Source organism: Salminus brasiliensis, chromosome 9 (assembly GCF_030463535.1).
Source record: "Salminus brasiliensis chromosome 9, fSalBra1.hap2, whole genome shotgun sequence".
Taxonomy (NCBI): domain Eukaryota; kingdom Metazoa; phylum Chordata; class Actinopteri; order Characiformes; family Bryconidae; genus Salminus; species Salminus brasiliensis.
In genome coordinates this window covers 1,034,333-1,060,285 of record NC_132886.1, presented here as the reverse complement: position 1 = coordinate 1,060,285, position 25,953 = coordinate 1,034,333, and the positions used below count along the sequence as shown (strand labels likewise).

The 25,953-nt window shown below is 47.6% G+C and overlaps 1 protein-coding gene across 1 annotated transcript in view; it reads right to left on the bottom strand.

Annotated features, from left to right (window-relative positions):
- wnt9a (wingless-type MMTV integration site family, member 9A) overlaps positions 1 to 24,006 on the bottom strand; it is a 40,684-nt gene extending 16,678 nt beyond the window's left edge. Inside the window, exon 1 of the mRNA XM_072687081.1 lies at positions 23,896 to 24,006. Within this exon, the coding sequence (XP_072543182.1) occupies positions 23,896 to 23,987 (92 nt within the window). The 5' untranslated portion in view covers positions 23,988 to 24,006. The remainder of the gene's footprint in view (positions 1 to 23,895) is intronic.
- Positions 24,007 to 25,953: the final 1,947 nt, after the last annotated feature.

Genomic DNA, 25,953 nt, shown 5'->3' with positions numbered 1-25,953 from the left:
TCTACAGGGATTAGACAAGCTGTGTGTGCATTTGCACATCTGTGTCAGCAATGAGTGCAGCTTAAAGTAGCAGAATGCATTCATTAGAAAAGCTGTCCACAAACATTTGGACAGAAGCAGAGCGGGAGGTTGCCCTCAGCGTTCTGGCACTGGTTATTCACTCAAACACCGTCTGTCCAGTGATGTTTGGAAAACTCCATTGCCGGTGACCTCATATGACCCCTGCAGTCCATTACTGCTAACTGGTTTTAAATTGGGGGTTGAGGGTCATTATGGAGCCTAATGAGGTCATTATTTCTTGAAGGGAGCAAAATGATCTGCATCATGTGTTAAAATAATAAGCACTATTACCTGCCAAAAGAATAAGTCAACCCATTTCTCTCGATATAATTACTTTAAAACATCTAGAGATTATCTGAACAGTAATCTCAAAATGAGGTCAGTACAAAAAAGATGCACTATATGTCCAGATGTTTGTGGACACCCCTTCAAATGAATGAATTCTGCTACTTTAAGTTCTCAGATAAACATGAAGCTGCCTAATGCCAGGCGTGGGCTAGTAGAGGGGTATAAAGCCCCCCAGCATTGAGCTGTGGAGCAGTGGAAGAACTGTGCTCCTCCTCCAGAATCTAGTAGAAAGTCTTCTTCTCTGGACAGTAGAGACAGTTACTCCAACAGAAGCAGGATCAGCTATTTAATAGCCTTCATTTCAGAAGAAGCAGTGACTGTGCAGGTGTCCCAATACTTTTGTCCCATTTCGTGTAAGATTATCATAACTCTATCTTATAAATATTGATGTTTAAAAGTAAAACACAGTTGTCTTTACACTTTAGTCCAAGCCTAGGCTTAATCCACGTGCATGAGAGCAGTCTACTGATGCAGCATCTCCACCACTGCTGTTCCTGCACTACTAACTCAACACCACCCAGCCCCCTGAGTCTCCTCCAACTGGAACACCATCAAACAGCAGTGATTTCTCTGAGGTCTGTGTCTCAGCATGTAAAACCACACGAGAGGAAGTCTCACACACACATCCATCCCAGCAGGTGAAGCGGTCCTGCTCCATCAGCAGTAAATGCCCAACTACAGTGCCCTTCCTTTAAACCCTGAACCAGGCCGACTCCACGAGACCGGCCCGTAACGGACAGCTCAGACAGGCCCTGTGACCCGCTCCGAACATCCTCTTACCATTAACAAACTGACCACTACTTCAGTCTGGGTTTGAGGACAGCGAGCGTTGGACTCTGCTGTTCGGACACCCAGGGGAAGTTCGTTCCTCCACTTCGGTGCAGGACAGTAAAAACTCTGGACGCTCGTCTTCCGTGGATCTTAAAGGATGGAGGGGCGAGCCGAGCCGTACTTGAAGCTGGAAGGGCTCTTGGTGCAGATCAGGCTTTTGACCATCGCCACCAAGTACTGAGGGGCTGGCTGGTCCAGTCTTGGCTTTGTAGGCCAGAGTCAGGGTCTGAATCTGATGAGAGCAGCAGCTACAGGAAGCTGAACATGGCTGAAGTGAGGCACTATAACAGTAGTGCTACTGAACCCAGATGTGCTTGTGTTTCACCTTTTTGGGTTTCAGCTTATAGAAATCCTCTCTGTTCCCCCAAACCCAAACCTCGCCCACCAGACAGCCAGTCCCTCACCCAGACCGCCACAGTGTGCAGTGCTGCGGCTTTCCTGCGCTGTGGTTCATTCCTGAGCTCACAGCCGTGTTCGACCCGCACAGCTCGCCCCTTATTCCTGTTGTTCTCCACATCCTGTTTCAGTGGAATCACATTATGACCCGATTCCACACTTCAGCCATCAGTCCCCCTCGGTTCTGAGTCTACAGGCCGAGTCCCGCTTTCTACAGGACTGCAGCTCAGCTTCATCCAGAGCCGCAGATCCAGAGCTTAGACCTCTTCTGTGGAGTCAGCAGCTGTTTGTCAAACGCCGACACACACACACCCCATTCACACACCCGGCCTAACTCCGCCCATCCTACTGCAGCAACAGCTGCTGACTGGGTCAACTGCTGAACAGAAGGCTGAACAGTAGGCCCGTCAGAACCCAAACAGGCAGGCTTGTGTCCTACTGTGGTTTAACAGGGATCCCAACCCGGACATGTCTGTCTGAACCCGACTGTACCAACACAGTTCTGTCTGAACCCGACTGTACCAACACAGTTCTGTCTGAACCCGACTGTACCAACACAGTTCTGTCTGAACCGGCTGTACCCAACACAGTTCTGTCTGAACCCGACTGTACCAACACAGTTCTGTCTGAACCCGACTGTACCCAACACAGTTCTGTCTGAACCCGACTGTACCCAACACACAGTTCTGTCTGAACCCGACTGTACCAACACAGTTCTGTACGAACCCGACTGTACCAACACACAGTTCTGTCTGAACCCGACTGTACCCAAAACACAGTTCTGTCTGAACCCGACTGTACCAACACAGTTCTGTCTGAACCCGACTGTACCCAAAACACAGTTCTGTCTGAACCCGACTGTACCAACACAGTTCTGTCTGAACCCGACTGTACCCAACACAGTTCTGTCTGAACCCGACTGTACCAACACAGTTCTGTCTGAACCCGACTGTACCAACACAGTTCTGTCTGAACCGGCTGTACCCAACACAGTTCTGTCTGAACCCGACTGTACCCAACACAGTTCTGTCTGAAACCGACTGTACCAACACAGTTCTGTCCGAACCCGACTGTACCCAACACAGTTCTGTCTGAACCGGCTGTACCCAACACAGTTCTGTCTGAACCCGACTGTACCCAACACAGTTCTGTCTGAAACCGACTGTACCAACACAGTTCTGTACGAACCCGACTGTACCAACACACAGTTCTGTCTGAACCCGACTGTACCCAAAACACAGTTCTGTCTGAACCCGACTGTACCAACACAGTTCTGTCTGAACCCGACTGTACCCAACACAGTTCTGTCTGAAACCGACTGTACCAACACAGTTCTGTCTGAACCCGACTGTACCAACACAGTTCTGTCTGAACCGGCTGTACCCAACACAGTTCTGTCTGAACCCGACTGTACCCAACACAGTTCTGTCCGAACCCGACTGTACCAACACACTTCTGTACGAACCCGACTGTACCCAACACAGTTCTGTCTGAACCCGACTGTAACCAACACAGTTCTGTCTGAACCCGACTGTACCCAACACACAGTTCTGTCTGAACCCGACTGTACCCAACACAGTTCTGTCTGAACCCGACTGTACCAACACAGTTCTGTCTGAACCCGACTGTACCAACACAGTTCTGTCTGAACCCGACTGTACCCAACACAGTTCTGTCTGAACCTGACTGTACCAACACAGTTCTGTCTGAACCTGACTGTACCCAAAACACAGTTCTGTCTGAACCCGACTGTACCAACACAGTTCTGTACGAACCCGACTGTACCCAACACAGTTCTGCCTGAACCCGACTGTACCAACACAGTTCTGTCTGAACCGACTGTACCCAAAACACAGTTCTGTCTGAACCGGCTGTACCCAACACAGTTCTGTCTGAACCCGACTGTACCCAACACAGTTCTGTCTGAACCCGACTGTACCCAACACAGTTCTGCCTGAACCCGACTGTACCCAAAACACAGTTCTGTCTGAACCCGACTGTACCAACACAGTTCTGCCTGAACCCGACTGTACCCAACACAGTTCTGTCCGAACCCGACTGTACCAACACACTTCTGTACGAACCCGACTGTACCCAACACAGTTCTGTCTGAACCCGACTGTACCCAACACAGTTCTGTCTGAACCCGACTGTACCAACACAGTTCTGTCTGAACCGACTGTACCCAACACAGTTCTGTCTGAACCCGACTGTACCAACACAGTTCTGTCTGAACCCGACTGTACCCAACACAGTTCTGTCTGAACCCGACTGTACCCAAAACACAGTTCTGTCTGAACCCGACTGTACCCAAAACACAGTTCTGTCTGAACCCGACTGTACCCAACACAGTTCTGTCTGAACCCGACTGTACCCAAAACACAGTTCTGTCTGAACCCGACTGTACCAACACAGTTCTGTCTGAACCCGACTGTACCCAAAACACAGTTCTGCCTGAACCCGACTGTACCAACACAGTTCTGTCTGAACCCGACTGTACCAACACAGTTCTGTCCGAACCCGACTGTACCAACACAGTTCTGTCTGAACCCGACTGTACCCAAAACACAGTTCTGTCTGAACCCGACTGTACCAACACAGTTCTGTCTGAACCCGACTGTACCCAACACAGTTCTGTCTGAACCCGACTGTACCCAAAACACAGTTCTGTCTGAACCCGACTGTACCAACACAGTTCTGTCTGAACCCGACTGTACCCAAAACACAGTTCTGCCTGAACCCGACTGTACCAACACAGTTCTGTCTGAACCCGACTGTACCAACACAGTTCTGTCCGAACCCGACTGTACCAACACAGTTCTGTCTGAACCCGACTGTACCCAAAACACAGTTCTGTCTGAACCCGACTGTACCAACACAGTTCTGTCTGAACCCGACTGTACCCAACACAGTTCTGTCTGAACCCGACTGTACCCAAAACACAGTTCTGTCTGAACCCGACTGTACCAACACAGTTCTGTCTGAACCCGACTGTACCCAAAACACAGTTCTGCCTGAACCCGACTGTACCAACACAGTTCTGTCTGAACCCGACTGTACCAACACAGTTCTGTCTGAATCCTACTGTACCCAAAACACAGTTCTGTCTGAACCCGACTGTACCAACACAGTTCTGCCTGAACCCGACTGTACCCAAAACACAGTTCTGCCTGAACCCGACTGTACCAACACAGTTCTGTCTGAACCCGACTGTACCAACACAGTTCTGTCTGAACCCGACTGTACCCAACACAGTTCTGTCTGAACCCGACTGTACCCAACACAGTTCTGTCTGAACCCTACTGTACCAACACAGTTCTGTCTGAACCCGACTGTACCCAACACAGTTCTGTCTGAACCCGACTATACCAACACAGTTCTGTCTGAACCCGACTGTACCAACACAGTTCTGTCTGAACCCGACTGTACCCAAAACACAGTTCTGTCTGAACCCGACTGTACCCAAAACACAGTTCTGTCTGAACCCGACTGTACCAACACAGTTCTGTCTGAACCCGACTGTACCCAAAACACAGTTCTGCCTGAACCCGACTGTACCAACACAGTTCTGTCTGAACCTGACTGTACCCAAAACACAGTTCTGCCTGAACCCGACTGTACCAACACAGTTCTGTCTGAACCCGACTGTACCAACACAGTTCTGTCTGAACCCGACTGTACCCAACACAGTTCTGTCTGAACCCGACTGTACCCAAAACACAGTTCTGTCTGAACCCGACTGTACCAACACAGTTCTGTCTGAACCCGACTGTACCCAACACAGTTCTGTCTGAACCCGACTGTACCCAAAACACAGTTCTGTCTGAACCCGACTGTATCCAAAACACAGTTCTGTCTGAACCCGACTGTACCCAAAACACAGTTCTGTCTGAACCCGACTGTACCAACACAGTTCTGTCTGAACCCGACTGTACCCAAAACACAGTTCTGTCTGAACCCGACTGTACCAACACAGTTCTGTCTGAACCCGACTGTACCCAAAACACAGTTCTGCCTGAACCCGACTGTACCCAAAACACAGTTCTGTCTGAACCCGACTGTACCAACACAGTTCTGTCTGAACCCGACTGTACCCAAAACACAGTTCTGCCTGAACCCGACTGTACCCAAAACACAGTTCTGCCTGAACCCGACTGTACCAACACAGTTCTGTCTGAACCCGACTGTACCAACACAGTTCTGTCTGAATCCTACTGTACCCAACACAGTTCTGTCTGAACCCGACTGTACCCAAAACACAGTTCTGTCTGAACCCGACTGTACCAACACAGTTCTGCCTGAACCCGACTGTACCCAAAACACAGTTCTGCCTGAACCCGACTGTACCAACACAGTTCTGTCTGAACCCGACTGTACCAACACAGTTCTGTCTGAACCCGACTGTACCCAACACAGTTCTGTCTGAACCCTACTGTACCAACACAGTTCTGTCTGAACCCGACTGTACCCAACACAGTTCTGTCTGAACCCGACTGTACCAACACAGTTCTGTCTGAACCCGACTGTACCAACACAGTTCTGTCTGAACCCGACTGTACCCAAAACACAGTTCTGTCTGAACCCGACTGTACCAACACAGTTCTGTCTGAACCCGACTGTACCCAAAACACAGTTCTGCCTGAACCCGACTGTACCAACACAGTTCTGTCTGAACCTGACTGTACCCAAAACACAGTTCTGCCTGAACCCGACTGTACCAACACAGTTCTGTCTGAACCCGACTGTACCAACACAGTTCTGTCTGAACCCGACTGTACCCAACACAGTTCTGTCTGAACCCGACTGTACCCAAAACACAGTTCTGTCTGAACCCGACTGTACCAACACAGTTCTGTCTGAACCTGACTGTACCCAAAACACAGTTCTGCCTGAACCCGACTGTACCAACACAGTTCTGTCTGAACCCGACTGTACCAACACAGTTCTGTCTGAACCCGACTGTACCCAACACAGTTCTGTCTGAACCCGACTGTACCCAAAACACAGTTCTGTCTGAACCCGACTGTTCCCAACACAGTTCTGTCTGAACCCGACTGTACCCAACACAGTTCTGTCTGAACCCGACTGTACCCAACACAGTTCTGCCTGAACCCGACTGTACCCAACACAGTTCTGTACGAACCCGACTGTACCAACACAGTTCTGTCCGAACCCGACTGTACCCAACACAGTTCTGTCTGAACCCGACTGTACCCAACACAGTTCTGTCTGAACCCGACTGTACCCAACACAGTTCTGCCTGAACCCGACTGTACCCAAAACACAGTTCTGTCTGAACCCGACTGTACCAACACACTTCTGTCTGAACCCGACTGTACCAACACAGTTCTGTCTGAACCCGACTGTACCAACACACTTCTGTCTGAACCCGACTGTACCATCACAGTTCTGTCTGAACCCGACTGTACCCAACACAGTTCTGTCTGAACCCGACTGTACCCAAAACACAGTTCTGTCTGAACCCGACTGTACCCAACACATGCCTGTCTGAACCCGACTGTACCAACACAGTTCTGTCTGAACCCGACTGTACCAACACAGTTCTGTCTGAACCCGACTGTACCCAAAACACAGTTCTGTCTGAACCCGACTGTACCCAACACAGTTCTGTCTGAACCCGACTGTACCAACACAGTTCTGTCTGAACCCGACTGTACCAACACAGTTCTGTCTGAACCCGACTGTACCCAAAACACAGTTCTGTCTGAACCCGACTGTACCAACACAGTTCTGTCTGAACCCGACTGTACCAACACAGTTCTGTCTGAACCCGACTGTACCCAAAACACAGTTCTGTCTGAACCCGACTGTACCCAACACATGCCTGTCTGAACCCGACTGTACCAACACAGTTCTGTCTGAACCCGACTGTACCAACACAGTTCTGTCTGAACCCGACTGTACCCAAAACACAGTTCTGTCTGAACCCGACTGTACCCAACACAGTTCTGTCTGAACCCGACTGTACCCAAAACACAGTTCTGTCTGAACCCGACTGTACCAACACAGTTCTGTCTGAACCCGACTGTACCCAAAACACAGTTCTGTCTGAACCCGACTGTACCCAACACAGTTCTGCCTGAACCCGACTGTACCAACACAGTTCTGTCTGAACCCGACTGTACCCAACACAGTTCTGCCTGAACCCGACTGTACCAACACAGTTCTGTCTGAACCCGACTGTACCAACACAGTTCTGTCTGAACCCGACTGTACCAACACAGTTCTGTCTGAACCCGACTGGAGCCTCTAGTCAGGTCCTTCAAATACCTCCAGTTCTAGGTCCTGGTCTGCTGGCTGTGTGGTCTCTAGGTGGGTAACTCCAGGACCTTCAACAGGCCAATTACCCCTAAACCCCCAAAACACATGCCAGTCATTCTCTCCAGCTGCTGACCCCAAACAAAGCCCACTCTCAGACAGAACCCCCCAGCCATGTGCTCCCAAACCCAAAACAAAGGCAGATGTTGGGAGAAGTGGAGCTGCTCATGCAGCCCAAACAAAAAGGGCCACAAACGCAGCCTCGGGTTTCTGTTTTGGGTTTGGATCGCAAGCCTCGGATTCCTAAGCTGAAGAAACTGACCTGCGTTCACACACTGCAGAAACCTACACTACATGTCCAAATGTTTGTGGACACCCCTTCTAATGAATGCATTCAGCTTCCATTGCTGACACAAATGTGCAAATGCACAAACAGCTTGTCTAGTTCTGGATCAGATCAACATCATGACCCTATTGGCTCCATGCTGCCTAATAATGCCAGGCGTGGGCTAGAGGGGTATAAAGCCCCCCAGCATTGAGGAGCTGTGGAGCAGTGGAGGAACTGTGTTCTCTGGAGTGATGGTGGAGGAGCTCCATCCAGTACTTTTGGATGAGGTGGGGAGTTGGGGATGATGAGGTGGGGTGGAGATCATCATCCAACATCCTGACCTCACTAACAATTTTGTCATGAATGCAATCAAATCCTCACAGCAATGCTCCTCCTCCAGAATCCAGTAGAGAGTCTTCTTCTCTGGACAGTAGAGACAGTTACTCCAACAGAAGCAGGATCAGCTCTTTAATACCACTGATTTCAGAAGATACAGTGAATCAACAGGTGTCCCAATACTTCTGTCCAGATGTGTACGTCATGCAATGATCAGAGTAAATATGCAGTTGCCTGCAGTGTTCTACATCCAGAACAACGCTCCTAAACCCACCTGACGTTTCAAGGACCTTACCCAGGCCCCGAAATTAAGCTAAACTCCGGTAAGTGTGTGAACGCTGCTGTAAAGAAAACACTGGAAGGGTAAAAGTTGAGGGTCCAGAGAGCCTGTTCAGTGTCAGGCTAATGACCCTCCATCATTACCCACTATTACGACCATTACATCCTCTCGCCCGCTCTCTCTCTCCACGGGCCTTCCTTTCCTACTCTCTCTTTACCCCATGTCTCTCTCTCTCTTTCTCTCTCTCTCCCTCTCTCTCTCGCTCTCTCTCTCTCTGTCTCTCTCTCTCTCTCTCTCTCTCTCTCCCTCTCTCTTTCTCTCTGTCTCTCTCTCTCCCTCTCTCTCTCTCTCTCTCTCTCTCTCTCTCTCTCTCTCTCTCGTACACCCTGTGTTTTGAACTGCTCTCTCTCGGATCAGTCTCAGAAGCCCCGCCCCCTCCTCCAGGCCGCTGTGTTTTGGCCCCATCTGGACTCCGCTGGGTTCTGCAGGAATGTGAGTGCGGCAGAGGGTTTGTTTTACCAAGTTTCTGCTCGAATACAGCGGCCATGTGCTCCTGCCCCGTCCAGTTTACACTGGGGTTTAACCTGCAGGACAGGATTTCACCTGACCTTTACCTGAAACACTCCCACCTGACCTACTCCAGTGTACAGTACAGTGCAGTACTCCAGCCAACAGTATCCAAGTCTACAATACAGTGCAGTACTCCAGTCTACAGTACAGTGCAGTACTCCAGCCAACAGTATCCAAGTCTACAATACAGTACAGTACTCCAGCCAACAGTATTCCAGTCTACAGTACAGTGCAGTACTCCAGCCAACAGTATTCCAGTCTACAATACAGTGCAGTACTCCAGTCTACACTACAGTGCAGTACTCCAGCCAACAGTATCCAAGTCTACAATACAGTGCAGTACTCCAGTCTACAGTACAGTGCAGTACTCCAGCCAACAGTATCCAAGTCTACAATACAGTACAGTACTCCAGCCAACAGTATTCCAGTCTACAGTACAGTGCAGTACTCCAGCCAACAGTATTCCAGTCTACAATACAGTGCAGTACTCCAGTCTACACTACAGTGCAGTACTCCAGCCAACAGTATCCAAGTCTACAATACAGTGCAGTACTCCAGTCTACACTACAGTGCAGTACTCCAGCCTACAGTATCCAAGTCTACAATACAGTACAGTACTCCAGTCTACAGTACAGTGCAGTACTCCAGCCAACAATATTCCAGTCTACAGTACAGTGCAGTACTCCAGCCAACAGTATCCAAGTCTACAGTACAGTACAGTACTCCAGTCTACAGTACAGTGCAGTACTCCAGCCAACAATATTCCAGTCTACAGTACAGTGCAGTACTCCAGCCAACAGTACCCCAGTCTACAGTACAGTGCAGTACTCCAGTCTACAGTACAGTGCAGTACTCCAGTCTACAGTACAGTACTCCAGTCTACACTACAGTGCAGTACTCCAGTCTACAGTACAGTACTCCAGTCTACAGTACAGTGCAGTACTCCAGCCAACAATATTCCAGTCTACAGTACAGTGCAGTACTCCAGCCAACAGTATTCCAGTCTACAGTACAGTGCAGTACTCCAGCCTACAGTACTCCAGCCTACAGTACTCCTGTCTACAGTGCAGTACTCCATCCTACAGTAGTCCAGCCTACAGTACATTACAGTACTCCAGTCTACAGTACAGTGCAGTACTCCAGTCTACAGTACAGTGCAGTACTCCAGCCAACAATATTCCAGTCTACAGTACAGTGCAGTACTCCAGCCAACAGTATTCCAGTCTACAGTACAGTACTCCAGTCTACACTACAGTGCAGTACTCCAGTCTACAGTACAGTGCAGTACTCCAGCCTACAGTACAGTGCAGTACTCCAGCCTACATTACAGTACTCCAGCCTACAGTACATTACAGTACTCCAGTCTACATTACAGTACTCCAGCCTACAGTACATTACAGTACTCCAGTCTACAGTACAGCGCAGTACTCCATCCTACAGTAGTCCAGCCAACAGTGCACTGCAGCTTACAGTACTCCAGCCTACAGTACTCCAGCCTACAGTACTCTGCAGTACTCCAGCCTACAGTGCAGTACTCCAGCAGTGGTACTCCTGGTATTTTGATTGGTGGTTTTATTGTAATGACCTGAATCACTCCTTCACAGTGAGACGGGTTTGCTTCCAGTTTCTAACAGAGTCATGGAAAACGTGTGTGTGTGTCACACTACACATATCTAGTGTGAGAGCTGTGTGTGTGTGTGTGTGTGTGTGTGTGCTGCTGTGTCATTAGCACAGTGTGTGATTTCAGCAGTTAATCATGTACGGGAATAAAGGCGTGTGAAATAGCGAGAGCATGACGGACCGTCTGCACCACACACACACACACACACACACACACACACACACACTATTCAGAAAGGAGAGGTCACATGACAGCTTGGGGTGAGTGACACACACAGGAAGTGACCTAGAGTGAGGTCATGAGTGACCTTTGACCTCTGAGTCTCTGCAGACTGAGACACACCAGTCCACTAGAGCTGCACAGTCCAGAAAACACAGCAGTGCTGAGCTTAGTGATACACTGTGATACTGCAGCACAGCAACAGGGAATTCTAATCACCACATCTAATCACCTGTCCGATCAATATATCACACATCAACTTCAGAAATCCCACACGTCTAATCACCTGTCTGATCAATACATCTCACATCAACTTCAGAAATCCCACATGTCTAATCACCTGTCCGATCAATACATCACACATCAACTTCAGAAATCCCACACATCTAATCACCTGTCCGATCAATACATCTCACATCAACTTCAGAAATCCCACATGTCTAATCACCTGTCCGATCAATACATCACACATCAACTTCAGAAATCCCACACGTCTAATCACCTGTCTGATCAATACATCATACATCAACTTTAGAAATCCCACATGTCTAATCACCTGTCTGATCAATACATCACACATCAACTTCAGAAATCCCACACATCTAATCACCTGTCCGATCAATACATCACACATCAACTTCAGAAATCCCACACATCTAATCACCTGTCTGATCAATACATCACACATCAACTTCAGAAATCCCACACGTCTAATCACCTGTCTGATCAATACATCACACATCAACTTCAGAAATCCCACATGTCTAATCACCTGTCCGATCAATACATTACACATCAACTTCAGAAATCCCACACGTCTAATCACCTGTCTGATCAATACATCACACATCAACTTCAGAAATCCCACACGTCTAATCACCTGTCTGATCAATACATCATACATCAACTTTAGAAATCCCACACGTCTAATCACCTGTCTGATCAATACATCACACATCAACTTCAGAAATCCCACACATCTAATCACCTGTCCGATCAATACATCACACATCAACTTCAGAAATCCCACACATCTAATCACCTGTCTGATCAATACATCACGCATCAACTTCAGAAATCCCACACATCTAATCACCTGTCCGATCAATACATCACACATCAACTTCAGGAATCCCACACATCTAATCACCTGTCCGATCAATACATCACACATCAACTTCAGAAATCCCGCACATCTAATCACCTGTCCGATCAATACATCATCACACATCAACTTCAGAAATCCCACACATCTAATCACCTGTCCGATCAATACATCATACATCAACTTTAGAAATCCCACATGTCTAATCACCTGTCCGATCAATACATCACACATCAACTTCAGAAATCCCACACGTCTAATCACCTGTCCGATCAATACATCATACATCAACTTCAGAAATCCCGCACATCTAATCACCTGTCCGATCAATACATCATCACACATCAACTTCAGAAATCCCACACATCTAATCACCTGTCCAATCAATACATCATCACACATCAACTTCAGAAATCCCACACATCTAATCACCTGTCCGATCAATACATCACACATCAACTTCAGAAATCCCACACATCTAATCACCTGTCTGATCAATACATCACACATCAACTTCAGAAATCCCACACATCTAATCACCTGTCCGATCAATACATCACACATCAACTTCAGAAATCCCACACGTCTAATCACCTGTCCGATCAATACATCATACATCAACTTCAGAAATCCTGCACATCTAATCACCTGTCCGATCAATACATCACACATCAACTTCAGAAATCCCACACGTCTAATCACCTGTCCGATCAATACATCATCACACATCAACTTCAGAAATCCCACACATCTAATCACCTGTCCGATCAATACATCACACATCAACTTCAGAAATCCCACACATCTAATCACCTGTCCGATCAATACATCACACATCAACTTCAGAAATCCCGCACATCTAATCACCTGTCTGATCAATACATCACACATCAACTTCAGAAATCCCACACATCTAATCACCTGTCCGATCAATACATCACACATCAACTTCAGAAATCCCGCACATCTAATCACCTGTCTGATCAATACATCACACATCAACTTCAGAAATCCCACATGTCTAATCACCTGTCTGATCGATACATCACATCAACTTCAGAAATCCCACACATCTAATCACCTGCCCGATCAATACATCACACATCAATTTCAGAAATCCCACACGTCTAATCACCTGTCCGATTAATACATCACACATCAACTTCAGAAATCCCACACGTCTAATCACCTGTCCGATCAATACATCATCACACATCAACTTCAGAAATCCCACACATCTAATCACCTGTCCGATCAATACATCACACATCAACTTCAGAAATCCCACACGTCTAATCACCTGTCCGATCAATACATCACACATCAACTTCAGAAATCCCACACGTCTAATCACCTGTCCGATCAATACATCATACATCAACTTCAGAAATCCCACACATCTAATCACCTGTCCGATCAATACATCACACATCAACTTCAGAAATCCCACACATCTAATCACCTGTCCGATCAATACATCACACATCAACTTCAGAAATCCCACACGTCTAATCACCTGTCCGATCAATACATCATACATCAACTTCAGAAATCCCACACGTCTAATCACCTGTCCGATCAATACATCATCACACATCAACTTCAGAAATCCCACACGTCTAATCACCTGTCCGATCAATACATCACACATCAACTTCAGAAATCCCACACGTCTAATCACCTGTCCGATCAATACATCACACATCAACTTCAGAAATCCCACATGTCTAATCACCTGTCCGATCAATACATCACATATCAACTTCAGAAATCCCACACGTCTAATCACCTGTCCGATTAATACATCACACATCAACTTCAGAAATCCCACACATCTAATCACCTGTCTGATCAATACATCATACATCAACTTCAGAAATCCCGCACATCTAATCACCTGTCTGATCAATACATCACACATCAACTTCAGAAATCCCACACATCTAATCACCTGTCCGATCAATACATCACACATCAACTTCAGAAATCCCACACGTCTAATCACCTGTCCGATCAATACATCACACATCAACTTCAGAAATCCCACACGTCTAATCACCTGTCCGATCAATACATCACACATCAACTTCAGAAATCCCACACGTCTAATCACCTGTCCGATCAATACATCATCACACATCAACTTCAGAAATCCCACACGTCTAATCACCTGTCCGATCAATACATCATCTCATATGAAGGCGTGTGTTACAGGGTTAATCAGTGAGTAATTATGTAGCAGGTCTGAAGGTTAATAACTGAGTAATAAGGCTGTGGTTTAAGGGGTTAAGAGTCTGCCTTGGAACATGTAGAGTAAAGTGTGTGTGTGTGTGTGTGTGTGAGTGTGTGTGTGTGTGTGTGTGTGTGTGTGTGTGAGTGTGAGTGTGTGTGTCGGAGGCGGCGGTGCGAGGCGGTGAAGTCCTGCAGCAGAGGATTGTGGGTAAGAGGTTTATTGGGTGACTGGCACTGTGGGGCCGTGCGACACCCGCATGACTCCTCATCACACACCATGGCACCAAGCGCCAGTACAGGCTCCCAGCATGCACTGCAGCGACGGGTACAGACCACGACTCAGCACTTTCCCACTGTAGCCACTCAAACCGCCTTCTGCGGCTAATGTAGCCAACGAGCACTGGAGGCTTATACCCCACCAATTAGCACGGGTGCTAGATAACACTGAGTCACACTGTGTCAGACAAACCACACAGGCAAGTCTGATAGATTGGAGGGGTTCTAGACAGGGTTCTACTGTCTGGTACTGAAATCGGTTTCTTTTCTCATCACCACAGTGATCCCTTTCTAGAACCATCCACAAAAGAAATGTGAGGAACCCTTTATGTGTATAAAGGTTCTATATGGTCAATGTGGTACAGCTTTACTAAAGAACCCTCGAAGAACCCTTTTTTAGGAATTTGTAATAGCTATAGAACCCCAAAAAAGGGTTCTTCAGACGAAGGTTTTACAAAGAAACATGAGACAGTGTTCTTCCCTGTGATAGAAAGGTGAGGTAGACGGTTCTTTAAACGTTCTAATAGGGTTCCCCGAGTCAAAGAACCTTTCAGTTCAGTTTCCACTGTTTTCTTCTTCTTTTCGCTGGAACTGCCGCTTTAACGCCGGAGTACCACGCAGAGTCTAGAACACAGACGTTCTTTTCGGTTCTTTGTTATTATTGTAAAAATGGAAGAATGTGCAGTCAGTGAGTGTTGTACTGAGTGCTACGTTGTGTCGTGGTTAACAATAGCCTATAGCACCACACACACACACACACACACACACGCAGTAGTACAGTACTAATGTGAGGAGCCGCGGGCGCAGCGTGGGCAGCCTGCGGGGGTTATTTACAGTAGCTGCTGAGAGATTAGGGGGTATTTCTCTCAGCGGGTGGGACAGGCAGAGACATTCCTGCAGCCCAGACTGGTCTTAATCCTCTTCAGTGAGTCAGGTCTTGTGTGTGAGGGATTGTACAGCAGGTTCCGCTCGCTGTGCTTCATTGGTTTATCTGAGGTGAGCGCTGGCCCGGCCCTCACAGCTCACACCAGGTGTCCCCGGAGTGCGGCCGAGGGGACGGACGCTCATGGTAGAGCCCAGTTCCACCATGTTCTCCTGTAAGGTCCTGCATCAGTGTTACTGACACTGGCAAGGTCAGTGTGCTAGGTGGTTGCTAGGTGGTTGCTAGGTGGTTGCTAGGTGCCAGGTGAATGCTGTGCTGTGGCTAAGTGCCTTGGTGGGAGCTATAGTGTTTGCTAATGTCATGTCGTTGGTTGCTAGTCAGTTGTTGCCATGGTATTCCAAGCGGCCGCCGTTGTGCCTCAGGGGGTTGTTCTGGTGTTGCCAAGTGGCTGCTGTGGTACCCCGTGTGGTGATCATGACAAGCCCAAATCCCACAATCAGACCCAACAACCCGGAGTTTGAGCGATGCCGACATCTCGAACACTGTGGGACGCGGTTAGACGGGGAAAACCCCACAAGAAGAAGAGGAAGAACATAAGCTGGATAATACTGCGAACTGTGTGTCCAAAAGTTTGTGGACACTCCTTCTAATAAATGCATTCAGCTACTTTAAGTTGCACCCATTGCTGACACAGATGTGCAAATGCACACACAGCTTGTCTAGTCCCTGTAGAGAAGAAGTACTGCCAATAGAATAGGACCATCTGGAGCAGATCTACATCATGACCCTATTGGCTCCATGCTGCCTAATAATGCCAGGCGTGGGCTAGAGGGGTATAAAGCCCCCCAGCATTGAGGAGCTGTGGAGCAGTGGAGGAGCTGTGTTCTCTGGAATGATGGTGGAGGAGCTCCATCCAGTACTTTTGGATGGGATGTCTTCTTCTCTGGACAGTATAGACAGTTACAGGATCAGCTCTTTTTCAGTGAATGAGCAGGTGTCCCAATACTTTTGACCATTTAACGCATGTTGAGCATGGCTTTGTAATCTGAGAGAGTTATAATGTAACGTTGAGCAGAGGACTGTCTCAGTATAGCGAAGGCTCTGGAAACCACACCGTTTCTGCACTCTTATGGTTTCCCAGTCATCTAATCTTGGCTCCAGTCTCTGGTCACTCGGCTCCCCCTCCTCCTCTGGCCGGGCCCGGGAGGAAATTGGCCTGCGGTGTGGTAAATGGAAAACACACAACATGGCAACACCACTAATTACCGTCATACTCATCAATCCCTGCCCACTGCAGCACACAAAACCTGAATTCCACACTGGCTTTCCTGTTTTTACCGGCCGTTCCCTCCTCCTGCGATGCTAGTGCCCGCTCGCCTCCGGGCGCCACCCGCCCACGCATCACACGCTGACGGGCAAGAGCGGGACCCACCCTCTCTTAAAAAAACACAACAAGAACCCAGCCTCTCTCCAAACTGCGGTCAGGGCAACAACACTGCAGCAGCCGCTCCAGAACCCGGCGGACCCGGGCGTGCCAACACATTTTAAAGACATTCTCCACAGCAGTAATACCATATAATCACACTGCAGGCTCTCTCTCTCTCTCTCGCTCTCTCTCTCTCTCTCTCTCTCGCTCTCTCTCTCGCTCTCTCTCTCTCTCTCTCTCTCTCTCTCTCTCTCGCTCTCGCTCTCTCTCTCTCTCTCTCTCGCTCGCTCTCTCTCTGTCTCTCTCTCGCTCGCTCTCGCTCTCTCTCTCGCTCTCTCTCTCGCTCTCGCTCGCTCGCTCTCTCTCTCGCTCGCTCTCTCTCTCGCTCTCTCTCTCTCTCTCTCTCTCGCTCTCTCTCTCTCTCTCTCGCTCTCGCTCTCTCTCTCTCTCTCTCTCGCTCGCTCTCTCTCTGTCTCTCTCTCACTCGCTCTCGCTCTCTCTCTCGCTCTCTCTCTCTCTCGCTCGCTCTCTCGCTCGCTCACCCCGGCAGGAGCACTGTGGGCTCTAACAAGCCAGAGAACCGGGGGGAGGGGAGGGGAGGGGGGGCATGCCTGGGTGACACCTACACTTCCCCACTAACACCAGTCGCGGCTATTGCAGCTGGCTATGCCCCACCAATTAGCATTGGAGCTATGAGGCTAATGTAGCTAACCAGCACTAAAAGCTCTTGACCAGCTATTTAGCACTGCGGCTACAAGGCTAATGCAGCTAACCATCAATGAGAGCATATTTCCCACCAGTTAGCACTGGAGCTACAAAGTTCAAATGTAGATAACTAGTAATGGAAGCTTACTTCCCACCAATTAGCATTATAGCTACAAGGCTAATGTAGATCACTGGTAATGGATGTTTGCACGCCATCAATTCATAGCGCTGAAGCTATGAAGCTAATGTAACCAACAAGTAATGAAAACCCATGCCCCACCAATTAGCATTGAAGCTATCAGGCCAATGCAGCTGGCAAACAATGGAAAGTTATGCCCCACCAATTAGCACTGGAGGTATAAGGCTAATATAGCTGACAATCACTGAAAGCCCATGTCCAGCTATTTAGCACTGGGGCTACAAGGCTAATGTAGATAACTAGTAATAAACGTTTGTACCCCACCAATTAGCGCTGAAGCTATGAGGCTAATGTAGCTTAACAGTAATGGATGCCTATAGTATGGAAGCTCCTGTGCGTGGTACTGTGTTGGTGTCCCAATACTTTTGTCCATATAGAGCTGCAGCCCAAACCGCCACCATCAAGAACCCCCTCCCCGCCTGCAGGAAGCTGAGTGACCACGGCCGACTCTGGACAGAGCGACCCTCTCTCCTGTCTCTCCTCACTGCTCTCCTAGCTGCTCGCTCGCCCGCGGTTCGGGCCGGGTATCTGCCGGGGCTGCTGGTTCCCACTGTGCTTGGGTTACAGCGAGCAGCAGAAGGTGCTGAGTGAGGAGCCGCTGACACTGGCAGGCAGGGATACTCCCCCTAGTGGACGCCACGGGCACTGCAAGGCTTTATCTGCAGGTGTCTGAGGGAAGCAGGTCTCCTGTAACATCTGGACCTCACTGATCCACATGTGCTACAACATAGTGGAATGTGGCTGCTGGGAGGTTCTAGAATGTTCTCCTGACCTTGCACTGGTTCATTTAGCTTGTACATATTTTACTACTTACAGGAGAACCATGTTTGCTTTCTTTAGGTAGTGGTTCTCAGATCGAGGCTCAGACACTCCATATTTTCCTGGTGTGTCTTGGTGTTGTAAATGGGGTCGAGAACCCCTTTTAGAACCACTGGTCTAAAGGATCCTCACGTGATGTAGAAGATGTCCAGCAGCTTAAGGGTTCTTCCTAGAACCGTTACATTATCTGGAGGTGCTCCACAGTCCAGACTAATAACGAAGCTCCTGCTACATTACTTTTATAGTCCTACTGGAGGTTCCAGATAAACTGGAGAGTGTAAGCAGTAGTGTGAGCGGGAAAAGGTTACTTTTGTCCTCCTAGATGTTCTAGACAGTCTGTGAGTGATAGCGTGAGCAGAATACGTTTCACTCTAGTCCTTCTGGAGGTTCTAGGCCATTCTGTGAATGTAAGCGGTAGCATGAGCAAGAAAATTGTCACTTGAATCCGGGTGGTTCTAGATAGGCTGTGAGTATGAGTGGTAATGAGAGCAGTAAAATGACAGTCCAGTCCTTCTAAAGGTTCTAGATAGGCGGTAAGTGTGAGCAGAATAAACATCAGTGTAGTCTTTCTGGAGGTTCTAGATAGTGTGAGAGGTAGAGTATAGAGGAAATATGTTAGCCTAATCATTCTAAGTTCTAGATAGCAGAATAAACATCACTGTAGTCCTTCTGGAGTGTGAACGGTAGTGTAGTGTGTGAGTGTGTGTGTGTGTGTGGGGGGGGGGGATACGGGGGGGTTACGGCGGTTTGTGCTGGAATCTGGGACCATCCTGAGGGAAGTCTCAGACAGAGCTAAAGCCTTCTTCAATAGGACACACACACACACTCACACACACACTCACACACTCACACACACTCACACACACTCACACACTCACACACACACTCACACACTCACACACACTCACACACACACTCACACACTCACACACTCACACACACACACACTCACACACACTCACACACACACACACACTCACACACACTCACACTCTCACACACACACTCACACACACTCACACACACACACACACTCACACACACACTCACTCACACACACAGTGGTAAATTCCAGCGGAGCGGCAGTATATCACTCGTCTGCTGCAGGAGCAGCTCCCAGCGCTAACGCCTGAGGACACACTGACGGCTCCGCAGTCACAGAGTGGGAGTGATTGATTAGCGTTAGCGTGAGCGTTAGCGGTTCTGCAGGCAATTATGACTCAGGTGGCTGTAAACATTACACACACACACACACACACACACACACTCACTCACACACACACACACACACACACACACACACACACAGTAAACTGAGCTTAAACACCACACAGCTTTCAAAACACTCTCATGCCTCAGAGTCACAACACAACCTCCTACACCATGTGTCCAAAAGTTTGTGGACACCCCCCTCTAATGAATGCACACACAGCTTGTCTAGTCCCTGTAGAGAAGAAGTACTGCCAATAGAATAGGACTCTCTGGAGCAGATCAACATCATGACCCTATTGGCTCCATGCTACCTAATAATGCCAGGCGTGGGCTAGAGGGGTATAAAGCCCCCCAGCATTGAGGAGCTGTGGAGCAGTGGAGGAGCTGTGGAGGAACTTCTCTAATCATTATTAGCATTATTAGCGTTATTAACGCCAGGGCGAAGCCTTCGTTCTGAATAAATCTGTGAGTGAAGAACCTTTTTACAGTTTGAAGAACCTCTACCGGACGCCCCGTTTCTGTCTGTTCAAGCAAAGAACCTTTTAGAACCCTTTTTGGAACCCTTCTGAACTGACACACCGGACATGCACTCTTAGCAAATAGGGTTCTGTAAGTATCCCTGTAGAACCATTTTCAGTGCTATTTAAAACATAGAGAACCCCCAACATGATGGGTTCCATTATGGAGAAGAACCATTTAACCATTCGAACAGTTCCTCGACTCGTCCTGACTCTTCCTGCCTTTACTGGAGAACTCGGAGAACCCGTTCTTAAGTGAGCAGCGTAATCCGCTCAGTTTCTTCCCCTAAACTGACGCCAGAGGAAACTGAAGGTCAGGGGAGAACCAGAGAACCTCATTTACAGAACATCTGAAGCTCAGTTTAGTGACCAGCAGATGACCAGCAGCAGCGTCTAGCCTACAGCTCCTGTCTCTCTCTACCTCTCTCTCTCTCACCCCCCCCCTCTCTCTCTCTCTCTCAGTCCAGGAATGTTTTGGTAATGACATCGCTCATTTTCCCCTTCACCCAGTCTCCGTCCCACCCAGTCCTGCCCCAGCCTACAGAGGCACCTGCTGCTCCGGGCCGGGGCGCACACGGCCGGGGAAAACCGAGCTCTCTCATTCCTGTGGCAGGGAATGACGATCTGAGCAGCTTGATTTGGCCGCCGTTCCCACAACGCCCTCGGAAGTGCGGCCGGCGGCCGAGAGCAGGCCGTGTTTATGTTGCACTTATTGACGCTGTCGTAAGAAAACCACGTATCTCCGAACCGCGCACTTCACTGGACGAGGAGAAAAGTGCTGAAGAAAACATCTGTGAGCGTCTGGAGTGAAACAGCTCTGATTTCTTTACAGTGCAGCTACACGAGTCTTCTGAGTTTTATATGGATGATGATGATGATGATGATGAAGGTAAAATAGTGAATAGAGAATCTGAACTAATGCAGTTTTCTTTAGGGACTACTTTCTGTAGCCGCACTACACCCTGCAGCATGTATCCCTCCACCATTTTAATGATCTGATTTTAAAAGCAGGTTCTAGAGCCGAACTCTTCTCAGAACTCTGGTAGAACCGTGTCTCAGGCATCAGGCAGCGTCTTCATCACCATTAGGTGAAGAACTTTCTGTGAGGAGCTTTTAGTAGAGCTTCAGACTAGGGTCTGCTTCTGAACAGCTCTGGGCTGGACTGGGCTACACTTCATTAGAACATTTTGATCAGAACGGGCATCCGGTGACGTTTCTCTGATGTTCTGATGTAAACAGGCAGCACCCCAGCGCTTATTTTTACAAGCATGAGGGCCTTATCCCAATCCAACCCATAAAACACTAGACTTCCTTTCAGTGCACACTCAGCGTTAATTAGCATTTCATTGGGTGCGCGAGTCCGGAGTTATGCACTCTGGGCATTGACTCTGACTCAACCCCAGGCCGCTCTGCCAAGTCCACTTCACACACACCTCCGGTACCTGATTGAGCCCGAGCCACTCGAGATAACATTCACTCAACAACAGCTCAATCAAACTCAGAGAGAGGCCTTTCTTCCTCCTGCCAGGCCGGCCAAAACCAGGCGAACGCCACCGCCGCCTGAGCCGCCGTCGCCGGAGCTCGTTACAGGAGATAAGAGCGACGGCGCATAAAGCGAGGGCTCCTTACGTCGCTAACGCGCTTCCTACGCCTTGTTTTCCTGACCCGACCACGAGGAAGTGCAGGCCGACCCACCAGTGAAGCTGGCGACCCACGAGCGTTCAGAAACAATGGCCACTCGTGACTACAGCGAAGGCGAGGCGAAGGTCTGGAGGAGCACGTGCCACCCAGTGCTCTTGACACCTCTTCCAGAGACCCTGCGGAGGCCATCGCAATCCCACCACGTCCAGCCCTCCACAGCACTCAGGCACATCAAAGACCAGCGGCTGTAATTCCTCACGCAGGGCGTCTATCCCACCCAAGGTAATGCGATCCAGAAGCGAATCGGAGGAGGAAAGGAAAAAGAGAAGCCCAGCCCCGATCCCTGGCCCAACAAACCACTTCTACAGCTTCATAATGTTTCAAACCGGCCCTTAGGGAACCACTCCTTCAGAGTGGCCTCGACTGGCCCCAAGAAACCTTGCATCTCAGAGAATACCTCCAGCAGATAACATCAGATAACATCTCCACCGCCCTCCCCCCTGCGTATTGGCCAGCGGCGCGACATGACACAATATTTTGAGCCGTGGTGCACACCTTTTGTTCCCTCGGCAGGCTGCAGCCAGAGCTGACGGAGGCCAAACACCTGCGAAGGAAGTCGTCCAGCCACCTGAGGCAACAGCAGGCCACAATGGAGAACCTCTAGAGCTCCAAACATGCTGGGATTACCGCCGAGTCACAGACAGCCGGCAGCCGGATACGAAGACGCTGTTCCGAGAGGACTTGTGGTCTGAGGGGGTGCTCTGCAAGCTCTCATATCGTCAGAGTGGTGGTGGAGGGATACGTTTAGGGCGTCATGCGACAAAGCATAGTCCCCAAAGAATCAGATCTGCCACTGCGTTCCCATCATCAGCCTTCTGTAGAACACCTACATGATACAGAAGACACGTGGAGCCTCACTGGTGGGTTTGGAGAGCGGGCTGTATCTGTGGTCAGGTCTGGATCCTATCACCAGCCCTGTAAACGACTGGGTAAACGTCTCTGAGAAGAACCGGGTCCACCAAAGCCCGATGTTCTGAGGTGTTTCTGAGGGACTGATTAAGCAGATTTTTCTACAACTTGGTGGAATTCCCCTAAAGACGCTCTAAAACAGTAACAGGAGGGCTGTTCCTCCAGAAACCTGGAATGTGCTGCCTAGATTACACTCGTGTGTCGAGCAGAAACCGCAGAGAAACAGACCTACACACACACACACACACACACACAGCTCCAGCGGAGGCGAGCGCAGAGAGGCTTCTTGAACAGATGGAGAAGAACATCAGCTCCAGCTGGAGGTGGAGGTGGAGGAGCACGGGTCTCCAGCTGGAGAGTGTGCTCCCTCTGACACTAGGCTCAACACTCTGAGGTCTGGTTGGTGGAGAAGGTCAGCGCTGCTCTCCTCCACCTCCCGGACTTCTCTCTAGAAGTTCCTCCAGAGCTCCTCACAAACACCAGCACTGACCTGCACGCACACGCCACCGCCGAGCGCGAGGAGCAACCTGGAGCAACCTGCCGCTCCTGAAGCACCTTCGTGTCAGCACGCGCTCAGTCACGCACTTCGAAAGAGTGATCTATCACCTGCGCGAGGAGAGTGAGAGAGTCGCGAGCACGTACCCGAAGTAAGCCGAGGTGTGTGTGGGCAGGGTGCACAGAAGCACTAAGATAGTGACCGGTATCCATCCCAGGGCTCCGTGTCCATCCAGCATCTTCAGCAAGTCCAGACCAGCTCATCTCTCCCTACTGGAGACCCGCGAGAGAGTGAGAGAGAGGAGGAGAGAGAGAGACTTATACACGAGGAGGAGGAGAGAGAGTGAGAGAGGGCGAGAGTGAGAGAGGAGGAGGAGGAGGAGGAGGAGGACTGCTCCTCCCACAGAGAGAGAGAGACAGAGAGAGAGAGAGAGAGACTTCTACAGTAAAAGTTTTCAGAAGCTAATATTAATATCCAGTATGAACTTCTAAAATCATTAATATCCAGTATGAAGTTCTAATAACATTAATATCCAGTATGAACTTCTAAAATCATTAATATCCAGTATGAAGTTCTAATATCATTAATATCCAGTATGAAGCTCTAATAACATTAATATCCAGTATGAACTTCTAATATCATTAATATCCAGTATGAAGTTCTAATAACATTAATATCCAGTATGAACTTCTAATATTATACATTAATATCCAGTATGAAGTTCTAATAACATTAATATCCAGTATGAAGTTCTAATAACATTAATATCCAGTATGAAGCTCTAATAACATTAATATCCAGTATGAAGCTCTCATAGCATTAATATCCAGTATGAAACTCTAATAACATTAATATCCAGTATGAAACTCTAATAACATTAATATGCAGTATGAACTTCTAATAACATTAATATCCAGTATGAAGTTCTAACAACATTAATATTCAGTATGAAGCTCTCATAGCATTAATATCCAGTATGAAACTCTAATAACATTAATATCCAGTATGAAACTCTAATAACATTAATATGCAGTATGAACTTCTAATAACATTAATATCCAGTATGAAGTTCTAATAGCATTAATATCCAGTATGAAGCTCTAATATCATTAATATTCAGTATGAAGCTCTAATAACATTAATATCCAGTATGAAGCTCTAATAACATTAATATCCAGTATGAAGCACTAATAGCATTAATATCCAGTATGAAGTTCTAATAACATTAATATTCAGTATGAAGCTCTAATAACATTAATATCCAATATGAAGTTCTAATAACATTAATATCCAGTATGAAGCTCTAATATCATTAATATTCAGTATGAAGTTCTAATAACATTAATATCCAGTATGAAGCTCTAATAGCATTAATATCCAGTATGAAGCTCTAATAACATTAATATCCAGTATGAAACTCTAATATCATTAATATCCAGTATGAAGTTCTAATATCACTAATATCCAGTATGAGGCTCTAATAACATTAATATCCAGTATGAAACTCTAATATCATTAATATCCAGTATGAAGTTCTAATATCATTAATATCCAGTATGAAGCTCTAATAACATTAATATCCAGTATGAAGTTCTAATATCATTAATATCCAGTATGAAGCTCTAATAACATTAATATCCAGTATGAAGTTCTAATATCATTAATATCCAGTATGAAGCTCTAATAACATTAATATCCAAGTAAAGTCAAGTAAATTAAAGTAGAGTAAAGTAATGTAAATTAAATTAAATTAAATTAAATTAAATTAAATTAAATTAAATTAAAGTAGAGTAAAGTAAAATAGAGTAGAATAAAGTAGAGTAAATTAAATTACATTAAATTAAAGTCAAGTAAAGTAAAGTAGAGTAAAGTAAAATAGAGTAGAATAAAGTAAAGTAAAGGAGAGTAAAGAAGAGCAAAGTAAAGTAAAGTAAAGTAAAGAAGAGCAAAGTAAAGGAGAGTAAAGTAAAGAAGAGCAAAGTAAAGGAGAGTAAAGAAGAGCAAAGTAAAGGAGAGTAAAGTAAAGTAAAGGAGAGTAAAGAAGAGCAAAGTAAATTGTTTATTGCTTTTTTAACTCTAATTTATATTGTGTACATAGTGTAAATTATTTATCAAAATTTTTGTAACTGAGTGTCTTGCTCTCCCTTTCTGCTGTTACACTGTGAATTTCCCCACTGCGGGACTAATAAAGGACTATCTTATCT